Source organism: Olea europaea, chromosome 13, assembly GCF_002742605.1.
Source record: "Olea europaea var. sylvestris chromosome 13, O_europaea_v1, whole genome shotgun sequence".
Classification (NCBI taxonomy): domain Eukaryota; kingdom Viridiplantae; phylum Streptophyta; class Magnoliopsida; order Lamiales; family Oleaceae; genus Olea; species Olea europaea.
This window is the reverse complement of record NC_036249.1, coordinates 14,055,699-14,069,467: the sequence shown is the minus strand read 5'-3', so window position 1 is coordinate 14,069,467 and position 13,769 is coordinate 14,055,699. Positions and strand designations below refer to the sequence as shown.

The window sequence follows — 13,769 nt, the reverse complement described above, 5'->3', positions numbered from 1 at the left end:
TACGATTAAATGAATCATTTAATTCCACATTTCATTTTGTCTATCACCTAACACCACATGTTACAATCTCAGTGAAATTAAATAACATTACTTTTTTCATATTCCAGTAAATCATCAATCAACACTATTACTAATGAGTCATTTCATCATTCTCTACAAAAAAAATAAATGAAGCAAATAAATCCTTTCAATTTTCCATAATTTTGTATGATATCAATCATCTTCAAGAACAAGACCAATTTCGTGTATTTCTATATTGCCACCGTATCCACCTTTATTATTATTGTTGTTGTTGTTGTTGTTATTATTTTTTTTTTGGGGTGTCATTTTGCTTTGGCAATCTTATGTTATTTCTTGTTCGTTGCAATGAATTGTTTACCTTATTTATAAAGATAGTTTACTAATTTAGTCCTTGTGGAATTAAAATTAAATTTTAAATTTTGATAAAAACTAATAAAATATATAATTAAAAAATTGTGAATCTCATAAAATATGTGATTAAAATTAAGTATTGAAACCAAACAGAGACTTAATATTTTAGCCAGCTCTTCATCGTAAAACTTTTACCCGTTCCACTCATGCTTCTAATAGGAAGTTCTCCTTCTATTGGTCTTCCTCTCGTGATCATGATTTCAAACACCCAGCAAACTCTCCAGGGGAGATGCCGGTGAAGTAAAACATCGTAATTTTATTAGAAAAGTTTACTATTATTACATTGGGTTTTCTGCGTGGACTTCTATTGCTTTGTTCTTTTTTAATAAAACAAATTAGAGAATATTTCAATATAGGGCAATATTATTTATTTCATTACAAAAACTATATTATTTTCAAAAATACCTCTTCAAAAATTTCAAAGGCCCCAACATTGCTTGAGCTGCTTATGCTCCACAAAACATGATTAAGGTTAACAATTATGATGTATCTCTAACAACCAATAATAGAAATTAACTCCAAGGCCAAAAATAAACAAACAATAATAAACCAAGTCTGGTTACAAATTTATTTGACAAGCTATATGAAATTTTTTGTTCAATTCATTCTCTAGTTATTGGAAGGCTCAAAACAACTAATACAATCCACACGAATTATCCAGTTACAAAGAAACACCAGCAAAGTTTTGTACTTAATATATTTGAACCGGTTTTTCATCACTCTCTCCATTTCATTGCCACAATTATTTGAAGATTTAAAGCAACTAGATCCTTAACAACCGCAGCAAGCCACTTAGGTTGTCTGTGTCCAACATGCTGAGGTAATGCTGTATCGATTTTCTGCTCTGTGAGTCCACTACCAGTTGTCCCTTCAATCCATTGATCATTCCTGAAAATTTTCTGTAAAGGAACAAACCAGAAAGAACTGTTTTAGAACGTAGAGGTTACTATTTTTTTCCCATTGTCCCTGCAGTATTCACTTCCACAGCTACACTGAAATGCTTTAATAGGATGGTTATAATCCTCGAAGTCGATCCCGTAATCCTGGAAATTAGATCACATGATGGAGTTAAAAGCGTTGAACTTTCAGCACTTCAACTTCTAATGCCTTTCAACAGATTATAAATAATATCAACTGGGCATGATTATTGTGACAACATATCCCAACATGTCACAAAATGGAAGACTAATGGATTTTATTTATTTTTATTTTTTTGGGATTACATGAAATAACCACAGCAGTAACATGGTAAACTATATTTTTACAATCCTTCATGTAGAGTTCATATTACAAAAGGGAAAACAATTTCTTGTCTTGACAAGGCAGAAAGAGTCGCTCATATTCCTCATCAAAGAAGACAAAACGGACACAGAAGTTGAATAAATTATGATACCATGGTTAAGCATATAATGAACTAATAAACACTAATGACATATTTGGTATGTTGGGTTGTACCACACTGGATAGGATTAAAGAAGAAAATAAGTTAAAATCTTGTCAATTGTATTGCGCAGTACGGTAGTGTGAAATAGACATGCCCTTAATAAAGTGAGATGCATAGGTAGTTGAGTATATGGTAAATTTAAAGGTCATCTAGTGTAGCTCAAAAAACATGCATAATAGAAGAATTAATATTGACAAAAAAATATGAGGGATTGATATTTTTACCAGTGAATAAGATTTTCACACCTTGTTCTTTAATTAATATTCTCAATCCTCCCTATAAGCGCCCATATTATAACTTATAAACCATCTTGACTGCAAAAATGAAATTTTGGAGTAGGAACGTTTTAAAACCACTTACCCAAGTAAGCTCCTCGTAAGCATTAACTTCTCTTTTAGTGAAGAAAGCAATCTGCACAAGGACAGAAACTTTTAGATTCTCTCTCTTAAACTGAAATTATTACTTAAGAAGGCAATGCAATATGGTGAAAAGTCAATGAAATGAGTTAGTTGTACATGATAATAGTGGCGATCAGGAGTTTCCACCTGGACTGGGACCTCGAGCAAGTTTGAATCAAAGCACCTGGCAGCAAGGAGAAAAGCAAATGCAAAAGGATATAAATATCAGTGTAACAACTAACAATATTAAATTTAACATAATTAAGTTAAGAAATGGCACTCAACAATTTGAAACAAGGAATTAATCTAAATACTTTGAAAGCTTAGAAAATTTTAGATTCAAACCAAACCAAGAAGGGAAGATTGTTTTGAAACATGATATTGTTATCTCTAGATGTAAAAAGAGTAATAAATGATAAATTAGTAATGCAAAGAATTTTTTCAAGAAATGAAAATGTTCACTTACAAAATTTTTCAGCTATAACAGATGCTACAGCATTTTGTGTTGACAAAAGGGTAATGTATCAAGCAAAAGAGGAACTTTAAAAAGGATGTACAAGAATATGTATGCAAAGAAGCATAAGAAAATAAAGAATTTCAAAATGGTCCCTATGTAAGTATTTCAAACATGTCATTGTCACTATAACGAAGAAGATTATAGCCAGTTCTGACTCATGCCTCTGTTTTTTTTCTAGAGAAAAAACTGCCAGCCCCCAGTATCCTCATTTATATAGAGAGGAAATACGATCTGCTGTTGAGAGGAGAAGTGCAGTCTAATTAACTCAATACATTCAACAGAAGACCTGTGAGGTATGGCAAGGCAGTAGTGCCTTCTTTCTGATAAGCATACCCTTAGTATCTTGTAACCTGATAATTTAACTTATAGGTAGGTGACAAATTTTGTTAGATTCTAGTCTAAGGTTAATGATGATGTCTCAGTGGAAAGGAAGTTTGAAGTAGTTTACTAGCATTTGGAAAAAAGCAGTTAAATATTTAATTCTAGGAAACAAGAGATATATATAAAGAACTCACCGATGATTTATAAATCTTGAGACATTTCCATAGTATGTTGCATCCAAGCATAGTGCATCTTCATCGTTCAAAATTTTTTCTGAACACCAATCTGAATCAAGTAGCACTGGATATGTATGCCTGTATTTTCCAGTGCTACTATTATTCCTTTCATATAATTCCATGTTTGTCAAAACTTCACCGGCATATTCACAAACAAAGGCACCTTTTGGTAACTTTTCAAGTGTTCGAAGACCCCAGCCTTTACTCTTGTTGGTCACGAAAACCTACAACATGAGGTAAAATTAACAATCATGTTTGGTGTACATCTCCTTTTACACCTTAGTTTACACAATTCCACATCGCATTCTTTCATTGGACAGTTTAAATGAAAAACAGTTTTGGCAGCCAAGGATTTTTCGACAACACCGCAGGTGTCAACAAGGGGGGCAAAAAGGGTGTACAAATGGCATAGTCCTAAAATTAATAGAGATTCACTATTATCCTGAAGCATCATGACAGAATGAGTTGCAGCAGGAGTTACATAAACTTCCTGTGGGTTCTAATAAAGACCTCTACTGACATGAGGAAATCTGAAAATTTTCAGTAAACTCGCACTAACCTGTAATTTCCTTGTTATACCTCGCTGAACAACTCGATTTCCACATTTCATGTTGCAGCCACATTTCCTCCAGCATTCTTTGATGAATTTCTTTTCTAGATGGCCCTTGCATTTTTCAGGACTATATGCATTCTTGGCCCTCTCCAAAGGACAATCCTGGCAGAAGAATTGATAGTGCTCTTGAGGTTTCAGTTTCATGGAAATACAAGATCTTAAAAATTCTTCAGTTAATAGCCCTTTTGGAGTATAAGCAAATTCTCCTCTTGTATCACGAGCACAAGCACAAGGAACTGAGGAAGAAAGACAGTCCCCAGTACAACTTGAGCAGCAATCCTCATCCGCAATTCTAGCCAATGAGATATGCACGTATGCAGATTGATAGATTATATTTTCTGGGATATAGTTAAACTTCGGTAGATCCTCGCCACCTATTTCATGCAGTAGTGATATAGTCACTTTTTCAGTTCCATTTGTTATATCGCTGATTCTACTACATGCAACCCGTTTTCCATTAATTTTGTTCATGGGCTGTCGTTGAGCAACCACTAGAGCAACTGAATCTGATGATCCAGAATAGTTTACAACCTTTTTGTCCATATTTGTTGATGGATAATCTATTCTGAGATCATCTCTCTTGGGGGCGGAGGTTTGGCGAATGTCATGGTAAGGTAAATTGCATGATAGAGATTTGTCGGCCAAAATAGCTCCGAATTCTACATAACCCTCACATAATTTCTTCAAATACTTCACCAGGGAAAATTGGGGCCCAAAACAGTTGTCTGATCTCGGATATTTTGTTTCCATAAATTTTAGAACATCATCAAAATTTGAAATGTGAAAATTCTGTTGCAATAGTGTGCGATGACATTTTAAAGATACTATCACTCTTCCACAAGTTGATGAAGCTATATCATGAATCGTTTGGAAGATTGTACTATAATCATGTGCTGAACCTGAACCTTCATTTTTCTTTGTCTTATCCCGAAGCAGAAATGTTTCCACCGAACCTGAAAGAGTTAACACTCATTAGATTCAAGATCAAAGAAGATTAATTATGATATTATGATTGCAGTAAAATACATTCTTGATAAAATTGATTAATACTATTTATTGTTACGTTCCAGGATTCTTGTATGGTGAGATGAACTTTTGATCCTTATCCTTTCAACTCTTGTACAGGAAAAGACTAGTACAAAAAGATATTTTTCTTCTCTAATTAGATCTGGCTTAAATTCTTTTGAATTCTTCCTATGATAGGAAAGCACATAATAAGAATTATGATGCATTTTCCATTTTGTATCTAACCTAGTATAGTAAAAAGTAACTAAAAACCCAGCTTCCCATTATAATCAGCAGCATTAAAAGACAGTTTCATTCACAATGTTCAATTGAAAGAGACTGGATAGGCATAACATATATGTTATTCGTTAATTAGCACCATGCATCCATCAAATGACATAATATAGCAGCAGAAAATTGAAAAAAAAAAAACAAAAAATTAATGAACTGCTGCTTTGAAAAGGCAAGTGGTCAATCCAATATATTTCCACAAAATTTCTGCAATGTAAAGTACACTTGAGAGGGAAAGAGACCTTATTATTCCAGTCAGTTGGACATGCAAGCATACCTGGACCAACATTTGAAGCAGGCAGAGAAAATTGAGGAGAGCAATTAATTCGCTGCTTCTTACTAGTGTTGCTTACATTATCAAAGTTGCAATCACGAATTGTTTCTCTTTTAGGAAAACCTAAACCAGGGTCACGTGATACACGGTTAGTGTACTGCACATCTGATGCTCCTTGCGTACTGGAAATTTTCTCTACTGGAGATAGGACGAATTGAACAGAATACTTACCTTCATTCTGAACTGGTGCCCGATGAACATTGAGTAATCTAGTTCTGTTAGAACTTTGTGGGATTTTATCCGCTTCTAGTTCTAAATTTTTAATGCCATTGTCCTTGGTGGATGTTAATTTTGACCATCTTTCACGTGGTTTCTCAGATGGAGGTTCAGGATCTCCATTTTTCTCACTTGTTAGCTAACACAATTCATCAATAACACAATCTTGTTAGCAATTAGCATATGACAGTACAAAAGTTTTTATTTTACAGTTATTACAAAAACTACGGTTATTACTCTCTTTCTCCTTTTCTCTTCTTTCTTCTTCTAAGTATGATGTATCAAGCTGAATATATGGTTGAAAAGGAGATTAAAGTGTTTCAAGACATTTAATAAGCCACTGTTTGAGCCCCATTTTTTGAGAGTAGATTTTGTAGAAAGTGATTTTTTGAGATTGTGTAGATAAATGTGGGAAAAGTTTTGAATTAAGTGTAAATTATTTTACTGGGAGAATGTATGATTGAAAATGAATTCAGGGAAAAATGAGTTATATAAAAAAGGGCTCAAACAAGGGCTTAAAATTACTACAATTTACAAGACTGAAAGTACTGTCAAATTAAATTGGGTTGATTTTATTTTCAAGCCCAAGGGCAGAGAAGCGAGAGCTTCTGACTTAAAGAGGTAAAAGCAGCAGGATTCTTCCATGTCTGAGAAAATTGATTGATGAGTACATAGATTCACCAAAAACATGAGCTAAAAATGAGCAGAAAAAGAATTAATGGATCATAAAAGAAAGAAGTCTTCTAAACAAAGATGTGCATAGAATCAGAAGTTGCAACTTGCATAGCAATTTCTAGGATTTTCAAACAGTTTATTAACAGTTACATTTGTTTTGTAAATTAGTGATAAGTGTTCACTAGGTACATACTACATACCATGTTGCCTAGAGGGTATCTGCAGAGAAACATAAATGCTACACATACATGTAAAGAAAAAGTTCGAAAGCATCTAATAATAAGAACCTTATCATCTGCATCATCGAATATAGCATCAGCAAGAGCACGATAATTTCCTTCCTCAATAAGTTCCCAGTTTTCATCGTACAATAACAGAAGTTTCTTAAGGACCGGTCTCACTCTTTCTGTAGCAATGCCCAACTTGTTCATCGCACTGAAGGCCTTTAAAACCCTTGGATTCGGTGCCATCAGATATCCAGAAATTGGATGATAACTCAGTAGCTAATTCAGAGGTCCAGCTCTTCCAATTGGAAGTTATAGTTTATCACACTAGAGAGATAGAGGGTAGAACTAAAGGTTGCAAAAAATGGAATCAGAAGTACTATTATATAAAATAACTTGAGAAAAAATGGTGAATATATTATGGCAAATATAAAAAAAATAAAATAAATAAGGAAAGAAGTACGTATCAGTTTTATTGCTAAAAACTATCATTCTCCAGGAATGCAAGAAAGGTGCCTTTCTCTGTGCTAAAAGAATACCACTAAAATGCCACAAAATCTAACAGTTCGACAAATCAAACTCAAATTTATCTTATTACATTATATTTTTCTAGAAACCCAACTATCTTGACACAATGTACTACAAGATTCAGAGAATACACAAACATCCTATGCTACACAAACAATGCACAATGCAGCTACAAAGAACCATCCATATGGACCACAAGAATAAATGCTATATAGATTAGTACTTAAGCAAACCTTGCCAACCATGAAGCATCCACATCTTTTCACTGAATCAAAGGAGCATTCGTCAAAAATATGTAATCACACTGCATAACTGTTAAAAAAATTTATTAAATTATTCGTTAATTGCACCATGCATCCATCAAATGAACAAATATAGCAGCAGAAAATTTAAAAAAAAAAAACAAAAAATTAATGAACTGCTGCTTTGAAAAGGCAAGTGGTCAATCCAATATATTTCCACAAAATTTCTGCAATGTAAAGTACACTTGAGAGGGAAAGAGACCTTATTATTCCAGTCAGTTGGACATGCAAGCATACCTGGACCAACATTTGAAGCAGGCAGAGAAAATTGAGGAGAGCAATTAATTCGCTGCTTCTTACTAGTGTTGCTTACATTATCAAAGTTGCAATCACGAATTGTTTCTCTTTTAGGAAAACCTAAACCAGGGTCACGTGATACACGGTTAGTGTACTGCACATCTGATGCTCCTTGCGTACTGGAAATTTTCTCTACTGGAGATAGGACGAATTGAACAGAATACTTACCTTCATTCTGAACTGGTGCCCGATGAACATTGAGTAATCTAGTTCTGTTAGAACTTTGTGGGATTTTATCCGCTTCTAGTTCTAAATTTTTAATGCCATTGTCCTTGGAAGATGTTAATTTTGACCATCTTTCATGAGGTTTCTCAGATGGAGGTTCAGGATCTCCATTTTTCTCACTTGTTAGCTAACACAATTCATCAATAACACAATCTTGTTAGCAATTAGCATATGATAGGACAAAAGTTTTTATTTTACAGTTATTGCAAAAACCACGGTGATTACTCTCTTTCTCCTTTTCTCTTCTTTCTTCTTCTAAGTATGATGCATCAAGCTGAATATATGGTTGAAAAGGAGATTAAAGTGTTTCAAGACATTTAATAAGCCACTGTTTGAGCCCCATTTTTTGAGAGTAGATTTTGTAGAAAGTGATTTTTTGAGATTGTGTAGATAAATGTGGGAAAAGTTTTGGATTAAGTGTAAAATTATTTTACTGGGAGAATGTATGATTGAAAATGAATTCAGGGAAAAATGAGTTATATAAAATGGGGCTCAAACAAGGGCTTAAAATTACTACAATTTACAAGACTGAAAGTACTGTCAAATTAAATTGGGTTGATTTTATTTTCAAGCCCAAGGGCAGAGAAGCGAGAGCTTCTGACTTAAAGAGGTAAAAGCAGCAGGATTCTTCCATGTCTGAGAAAATTGATTGATGAGTACATAGATTCACCAAAAACATGAGCTAAAAATGAGCAGAAAAAGAATTAATGGATCATAAAAGAAAGAAGTCTTCTAAACAAAGATGTGCATAGAATCAGAAGTTGCAACTTGCATAGCAATTTCTAGGATTTTCAAACAGTTTATTAATAGTTACATTTGTTTTGTAAATTACTGATAAGTGTTCACTAGGTACATACTACATACCATGTCGCCTAGAGGGTATCCGCAGAGAAACATAAATGCTACACATACATGTAAAGAAAAAGTTCGAAAGCATCTAATAATAAGAACCTTATCATCTGCATCATCGAATATAGCATCAGCAAGAGCACGATAATTTCCTTCCTCAATAAGTTCCCAGTTTTCATCGTACAATAACAGAAGTTTCTTAAGGACCGGTCTCACTCTTTCTGTAGCAATGCCCAACTTGTTCATCGCACTGAAGGCCTTTAAAACCCTTGGATTCGGTGCCATCAGATATTCAGAAATTGGATGATAACTCAGCAGCTAATTCAGAGGTCCAGCTCTTCCAATTGGAAGTTATAGTTTATCACACTAGTGAGATAGAGGGTAGAACTAAAGGTTGCAAAAAATGGAATCAGAAGTACTATTATATAAAATAACTTGAGAAAAAATGGTGAATATATTATGGCAAATATAAAAAAAATAAAATAAATAAGGAAAGAAGTACGTATCAGTTTTATTGCTAAAAACTATCATTCTCCAGGAATGCAAGAAAGGTGCCTTTCTCTGTGCTAAAAGAATACCACTAAAATGCCACAAAATCTAACAGTTCGACAAATCAAACTCAATTTTATCTTATTACATTATATTTTTCTAGAAACCCAACTATCTTGACACAATGTACTACAAGATTCAGAGAATACACAAACATCCTATGCTACACAAACAATGCACAATGCAGCTACAAAGAACATCCATATGGACCACAAGAATAAATGCTATATAGATTAGTACTTAAGCAAACCTTGCCAACCATGAAGCATCCACAGCTTTTCACTGAATCAAAGGAGCATTCGTCAAAAATATGTAATCACACTGCATAACTGTTAAAAAAATTTATTAAAATGTATACAAGATTTGTGTTGCACGAATACTTCAACTAGAGTGATGTATTTGTGTCCGACGCCTGTCTGTTACCGAAACTCATCGGACACTCTATCATAATCATTTTTATTTTTCTTTTTTATAAGAAATATTATATATTTTTAACTCAAAGTGATTATTAAATAACAAATAGGGTATTCTTATTTAAAAGATTTTAACAAGAAAATTAATAACAAGTATGAAACTAAATTTATACTACATAAATGAACTTTAAAGAATTTAATTATCCTGTCAATGACATGTCCCATCAATATTTTTCAAAAATAGCTTGTCAATATGTTAGACACACGCGTTCCGTGTCGGTGGATCATAGGAGAAGATCCTCTTACGCCGTTTAATAAGAATCCCATTTAAAAAAGGATAAAAGAAAATAAATTTCAAATGTATTTATTTTATATCCAATTAAGCTGGCCTATTAGATATTTGGCCCAATACTATATGTTACCATGTGTCTCAGTTAAAGGACAAAATGTACATAAAATAACCATCACTTAAACAAAGAAACCGAATGGATCACAAGCATATATGCTATATAAATTAGTATTGAATCAAATCTTGCCAACCATGAAATCCATATCCACAGCTTTACGTTTTTCAACAAACAACAAAGCATTTATTAAAAATATGTAATCCCAGTGAGAAAATATTACTATGATTAAAATCTTAGACAAGATACACTGATGCCATTTAATTAGAATCGTGAACAAAAAGGGACCAAAAAAAAAAAAAAAGAAAAAGAAAAAGAAAGAAAGAAAACATCATATGTATTTATGTCATTTCCATTAAGCAGGCCTATTAGAGATATGGTCATTTAGTGACCCGAAGAAAGCATGAAGCAAAAAAACTACATACAGACTGAGATTAAACATGCACATGAGAAGATTATGCTAAACCAACAAACTTCTGTTCAACGTACAAGGTTTTGGTGTTGGTCCAAAAAGACAAAATAGGTAGAGATATAGATACACAAAATACACGTTCAAAGGATAAAATGTTCATGACTGACAGTCGCATAAACGAGTATTTTAAGATGGATTTGTGGTCATCTTATACAAATAAAATAAGAAATGAGGATATACGATAAACAAATTAAAGTGGCATCAGCTAACGTTTATTTTAGGAAAATACACCTTAGATAGTTGCGGTATATCTTACCTTAGTCTGAAGAAGCTCATATGCATAAGAGCAATGCAAAAAGATGTAGACCAAATAGTAACATGGTAGCAAATGATCTTATCATTAAATCTTTTTGCTGAGGCTGCATTAAATATATTGTGTTTGAGCCACATTATTTTGAAATAATGTATTTTCGAATAGTAGATTGATAGAGAATATTTGGCTAAAAAAATAAGAAATTTTTTTGGATTTATGTGTAATATTATTTTATTGAAGAATGTGTGATTAAATAATGTTAAATCATTGTTTAAAAATGTATTTTTTCAAAGAACGTAGCTCAAACAAGGCTGAGAAAAAAGATCAGCTTGTTATATTTTTTATTGGACTGTGCACAGATACCAAGTCAAGATTAAAGTTAGAGTCTGTTTGATGCCCATGATTTTGGATAGAAAAAATTGTTTTCAACAATATAATGGGCCCTTGAAGAGTGAAATATATAGGCCCCATTTGATTCTCATTCTTATCAAAATGCATTTTCCTTCCTCTTTTTTTTAACTACACATTTTTCATGAAAATAATATTACACATAAATCAAAAATATTTTCCATCAATCTACTATTCTAAAATTCATTTTTCAACAAACCCTCGTAGTTTTATTATTGAATGATAAGTTGTACTTCAAGGCAATATTTTTTTCCCAATCTACCCTCAAATGCATTTGTACAAATAACAATCTTACGAGGGCAATCTTGTAATTTGCCAGGCCATGAATGAAAAATTAGTTTCCAACGGGTCTTACTTTTGAGCCAAAAGTTACGAATTGTCAGATGGTAGGTAATTATTTATTAATATAACAATGTTGAAAAAATTTGAAACTCTTTAAAATGCCAAAAAAGTGCGTCAAACAAATGCTTAGCATCTTTTTAACAAGATAGGGATTTTGAATTTTTTATCATTCTTTTAGTTGCAACTTACATATGCATAATAGATAAGTAAACTATTTCTACTATAGCCTCTCCAAGAAATTCTTTAAATATGAGATACTCTGTATTTTAAAGAGTCAACTTTTAAAATTATTTTTCTAAGAGATTATTTAAATTAACATTTTAATTGGAAAGTCAAACTCATTCTCTATAATTAAATACATTCAAAGTGTTTCAATTTTCAGTGTAGAAAAATAATAAAATAATCTAAAGAAAAGTTAGTTAAAATAAAAAACAGAGAAAAATAATAAATATTTTTTGGAAGTAGTAAAATTAATATGCCCCCGTTTAGCCCCCATTCTTTCCAAATTTTAATGATTGGAATAGTATTGTTTTGAAAAATATGTGGTCGAAAAGGAATGAAAAGACTTTGGTTTGCGTGTAATATTATTTTATGGATAATTATGTGGTTGAAAATAAGAGAGAGGAAAAGAATGAGAATGGGGTCCAAACGGAAGCATAAAGAGCTTGTTGGAGTTCAAAAAAATTTTAATTCTCTAAATTTATAGATATCTTCCAAATGACAGAATATGCTCTTTACAAATAGAGAATCTCTTGAAAATGTTCTTAGTGTGCAATACACTACAATCCACTCGCTAATGAAAATACAAATACAGTCTGTTTGGGAGTGATTTTGAGAATTAATTTTTTGACCGTTAAGAGAAAAGTGAGGTCCATCTGTGAGAGAAGAAATCAAATATGTGGTTGAAATAGTGAAATAACTGTTAAAAAAATCACTGCCAAACAGGCTGTTAATAGTATTGGAACTGTTGACTGCTAATCAGGTTACATGTAGATTTTCTAAAAATAATATTCATTGTCAGGTAGTGCAACATGATACCAAATAGATCTCTATGTAAATTCATTAGTTATAAAAGATGAATAAAAAAACTGCAACTGCAATTTGATTTTAATTGCTTTTAATTCAATATTTTTCCTTTATTACTATCATTTCTCCAAAACCCATTCTTAATCATTAACTTAAAAACCTTCTGTTTCAAGCAAAGCATCGAAAATCTAATCCAACTTCACATTTTAGAATGGGTAAAAAAAAAAAAAAGAACTCAGCAATAATCAACGAGAAACAAAATTCATGAATAACATTAAAAAAAAAAAAAAAGTATAACGAGTGCGAAAAAACCCATGAAAAAATTTAAAATCAGATAAACCCCTCTCACTGAGACTCCATTAAAATCGAGAAAAATGGCAAAATTCTGAACGAGAAAGAGATAAAATTACCAGTAAAAACTTCCGGTTGACGGCAGTCAGGCGTCACGATGAAATAAACATAACTTTATGAATGCATGTGTGTGTGTGTGTGTTTATGTATATGTATTCAAAATTACACACATTACAGTGCGAGGCAATTGCCTGTAGAGGGTGGCAAAACGCAGAAGACGTGAGAACGGGGGTGTGTGTCTGTGTCAGTGTGCGAACAGTAAGTTTTAACGCTTACAATATGGGTATTTATTCGGTGGAGTCGTGTGTAGGAAGGACCGCAGTTGTGCTTTCTGATTGGCTCACTTTCGAAAGCTTATGGAAAGGAGTTGTCATTATTTGATTGGATAATGCTATGTGTCCGGGAAGAAACTGCATGTAATATATAGACTGAAATTTTAATGTTTTTATTATTTTACAGCTTTCTATAATCCATTCCAACTAATGCTTTAATGCTTTCATTTATTATTTCACTACTTTTCATATTCCATTTTCACACAAATTAAGAAAATATAATTAATATAATTGGAGGCATAAAGGTGCGTTTTGTTTACTATTTCAAAGCTATTTATAGTTTTAAAAAATATTAAAAATGTATTTGGTCTG

At 32.4% G+C, this 13,769-nt stretch overlaps 2 protein-coding genes across 2 annotated transcripts in view; both read right to left on the bottom strand.

The window, feature by feature from the left end:
* Positions 1-967: 967 nt before the first annotated feature.
* LOC111408471 (probable inactive histone-lysine N-methyltransferase SUVR2) lies at positions 968-13,583 on the bottom strand. The gene is made up of 14 exons (XM_023038225.1): positions 13,185-13,583; positions 9,010-9,785; positions 8,002-8,185; positions 7,654-7,893; positions 7,468-7,499; positions 7,305-7,379; positions 6,770-6,985; positions 5,763-5,946; positions 5,535-5,654; positions 3,908-4,914; positions 3,307-3,572; positions 2,392-2,458; positions 2,237-2,287; positions 968-1,475 (listed from the first exon to the last, which is right to left on the bottom strand). Exons 2-14 carry the CDS (start codon positions 9,190-9,192, stop codon positions 1,362-1,364), a joined length of 2,739 nt encoding a protein of 912 aa, XP_022893993.1. The 5' UTR covers positions 9,193-9,785; positions 13,185-13,583; the 3' UTR covers positions 968-1,361.
* Positions 10,395-13,769, bottom strand: part of LOC111408470 (NAD(P)H-quinone oxidoreductase subunit 1, chloroplastic-like) — a 5,234-nt gene continuing 1,859 nt past the window's right edge. The window contains exons 3-5 of the mRNA XM_023038224.1: positions 13,301-13,364; positions 13,124-13,159; positions 10,395-10,523 (exon numbers count right to left, since the gene is read on the bottom strand). Of these exons, the coding sequence (XP_022893992.1) occupies positions 10,395-10,523; positions 13,124-13,159; positions 13,301-13,364 (229 nt within the window). The remainder of the gene's footprint in view (positions 10,524-13,123; positions 13,160-13,300; positions 13,365-13,769) is intronic.

Coding starts and splice junctions, on each gene's coding strand:
- LOC111408471 (XM_023038225.1), bottom strand. CDS start 9,192: ATGGCACCGAATCCAAGGGTTTTAAAGGCCTTCAGTGCGATGAACAAG. Junction 7,500..7,653: donor CTTGCCTTTTCAAAGCAGCA/GTTCATTAATTT, acceptor CCTTTGATTCAG/TGAAAAGATGTGGATGCTTC. Junction 3,573..3,907: donor GTATAACAAGGAAATTACAG/GTTAGTGCGAGT, acceptor CTCATGTTGTAG/GTTTTCGTGACCAACAAGAG.